Source organism: Nicotiana tomentosiformis, chromosome 9 (assembly GCF_000390325.3).
Source record: "Nicotiana tomentosiformis chromosome 9, ASM39032v3, whole genome shotgun sequence".
Taxonomy (NCBI): domain Eukaryota; kingdom Viridiplantae; phylum Streptophyta; class Magnoliopsida; order Solanales; family Solanaceae; genus Nicotiana; species Nicotiana tomentosiformis.
The window spans coordinates 27,290,205-27,292,940 of NC_090820.1; the positions used below are offsets into that span (position 1 = coordinate 27,290,205).

The window sequence follows — 2,736 nt, forward strand, 5'->3', positions numbered from 1 at the left end:
GATGAGCAATTCATGGAGTAAGAAAGATCTTGACGATTCTATCAGTGTATTGCGGACATTGCTTGAGCTTTATGAGAAATGGAGAATTCATGGTATATTGTTTTTGAAGTTTAAAGATGAATTCGTGGTTTACAATTCAAAAAGAAGCAAATTGGAAGAAGTTTAAGTTGCTGTGCTTGATGCACCACTTTACTTCAATTGGGTTGTATATTATTTTTAAGGTAAATTTCATAAATGATCATATAATTATGTTTTATAACACAAAAATTATAAGACTTTTATCAACTCATATTCTTTATTTTTATTTTTAATCTAATAAATATTGACCAAAAGACCTAAATTGATTTTTAATAACTCTTCTCTATATGATATCAATTTTGCATAATGTGTTCCCTAATCTCCGATCCATAACTGGTTTCAAGCTTGCTAATAGGTTGTATTTTATTTTATAATTCTGAATTTAGGCATTTAGGTAAAGAAGATATTCGTCCCTCTATCTTATGTATAATGAAGTTGTATTGTTGATTGCTTCACCTTATTTATAAACTTATATTATTCTTTAAAAAAAAAAATAAGCATGTAAGTCGCAAATTATAGTCTACCTCAAGCCCAAATAAAAGTGAGAAATTATGCTAACATCCTGCACAAAAATAATACATAATATTTTACATAATTTTTGTTACTCTATATATTTGAAATATTTTCATGTATCTCCAACTTTAGTATTTGTTTTTCCTTTTTCATACCTTCGAATTATCCATTGAAGTAACAGATCCAAGTGGAGCAGCATGAATATAGATGAATCATTTTAACTCAACTCCAGCTAATTAGTTTGTTGTAGATAATGAAGGGAATTTTCTTATCTCCATAAATTGCAATTCACACCCTTTTAATTGAGTCAATATTTATTATATTAAAAATAAAACACGGAACAAAAAAATATTGCATCGAAAAGTTATATTTTCCAGCAATTGATATTTTTATGTGAGTTGGTGTAAGTCTTGTGATTTTTCTGTAAGAAAATATAGTTATATAACTTTGGTGCAAAAAACTTCTTTATGTTCTATATCTTTTTCTTTAATTCTTTCCTTTCTCTCCATTTGCGTGAAACCTATAATCAAAGTCCCCAACTTTTTAATATTTTCTTTTTTGGTTTTCTTCTTCTCTTATTTTTCTTTTCTTCTTTGCATATCCTACTCCTACAAGAAAACGATAGGCGACATGAAAAAAACTTGAAGAAAGAATAAGAAGGTTAACTCTTAAGAATCCTTTTCCTACTAAAATACTGTAATTAATTATTTGCTTCGCTTATATTAGACCCTAACATTACCAACAGTCTCTGTCTTTCCAAATCAAAATTAAGGCAGCGGCTCAAGCCAAAAAGATATCACAATGCCTAATAACTTACCCCATGATATCACCATCAATATACTAATAAAACTTCCAGTGAAATCGCTGTTGCGGTTCAAATGTATTAGCAAATCATGGCGTTCTCTAATTGAAGATGATACGTACAAAAGTCACAAAATATTCGTAACAGGTGGTGATTGTGACAAGACAGATGACTATTTCTACTCCATAGACGGCCCACTTCAACATGATTCCATTGCCTCTCTTCTAAAATCTCCAATTCCAGAAATCACTAAACTGAGTAGTGTATGTTTTATTAATGGTATACTTGTTCTAATTTTACCTTGTTACCCTTATGACTTAGTTGTTTTCTGGAACCCGGCCATCAGTAAATCAAGAATAATTCAATGTCCAATCCTTAGAAAGAGGGAGAGGACAACTAACTGGAAGCAGTTCCATGCAGCTATTTATGGTGTTGGCTATGTTTCTTCTACTGACGATTACAAAATTATTAGAGTGGGACAAAAATATTATTCATCTTATTATAATGTACATATATATTCAACAAATAGTAACTCGTGGAAATTGATGGGCAAGTTTCATCAAAATAACAAGTTCTTTGATGGGGACATTGTTACAGTAGATGGGATTGTTTATATCATAGCAATAACGGATTTGTGTAATATTAGCCCGAATGACTTTACTATAGTACGTTTTAATTTGGAGAAGGAAAAATTTCAGGAAATATTGTTTCCAGATCGTATTAAAAGTTGGGAAGATCCAGCTTTGTGTACCTTAGGAGAAAACCTTTGTTTGACTAGGTTACACAATGACTCGAGACGCGATTTTGAAGTTTGGTATATGACGAAAAATGGGATGAGCTATTCGTGGAGTAAGATGTTGACAATTCCATCAGTGCATTGCGGACGTTGCTTGAGGCCTGTGAGCTTTATGATCAAGAATGGAGACATATTGTTTCTGTGGCATAAAGGTGAATTCGTTGTTTACAATTCAAAAAAACATAAATTGGAAGAAGTTAAAGTTGCAGGGCTTGAGGCACCACTTTACTTCAATTGGGTTGTACCATATGTGGAAACTTTGTTCTTTCCTAAATCCTAGAATTGTTCTATATGTTCACAATGCAGGATTTAAATTGAATCTACTTCACTGCCTCTTGACAATATTGTCTTTTCATCTTGGTTCTGTTCTTTTTTACCTGGTGGGAGGGGATTTAAATTCCTGAAGGTTCTCTATAATCGTTTTTTTTTTTTTTTAGTTTCCCACCCGGTGTCCAGTGTCCGGTACCCGTATTGAAACCCGACTATATCCGGATTCGTGCCGGGTAGGGCCCATCCTGGAGGTAGCGCTCCCTACCAAAGATGTTTC

At 32.4% G+C, this 2,736-nt stretch overlaps 1 protein-coding gene across 1 annotated transcript; it reads left to right on the forward strand.

Annotated features, from left to right (window-relative positions):
• The first annotated feature begins 1,392 nt into the window (after positions 1-1,392).
• On the forward strand, positions 1,393-2,469 carry LOC138898517 (F-box/kelch-repeat protein At3g23880-like). The gene has a single exon (XM_070184589.1). The coding sequence runs from the start codon at positions 1,393-1,395 to the stop codon at positions 2,467-2,469; it is 1,077 nt and encodes a 358-aa protein (XP_070040690.1).
• Positions 2,470-2,736: the final 267 nt, after the last annotated feature.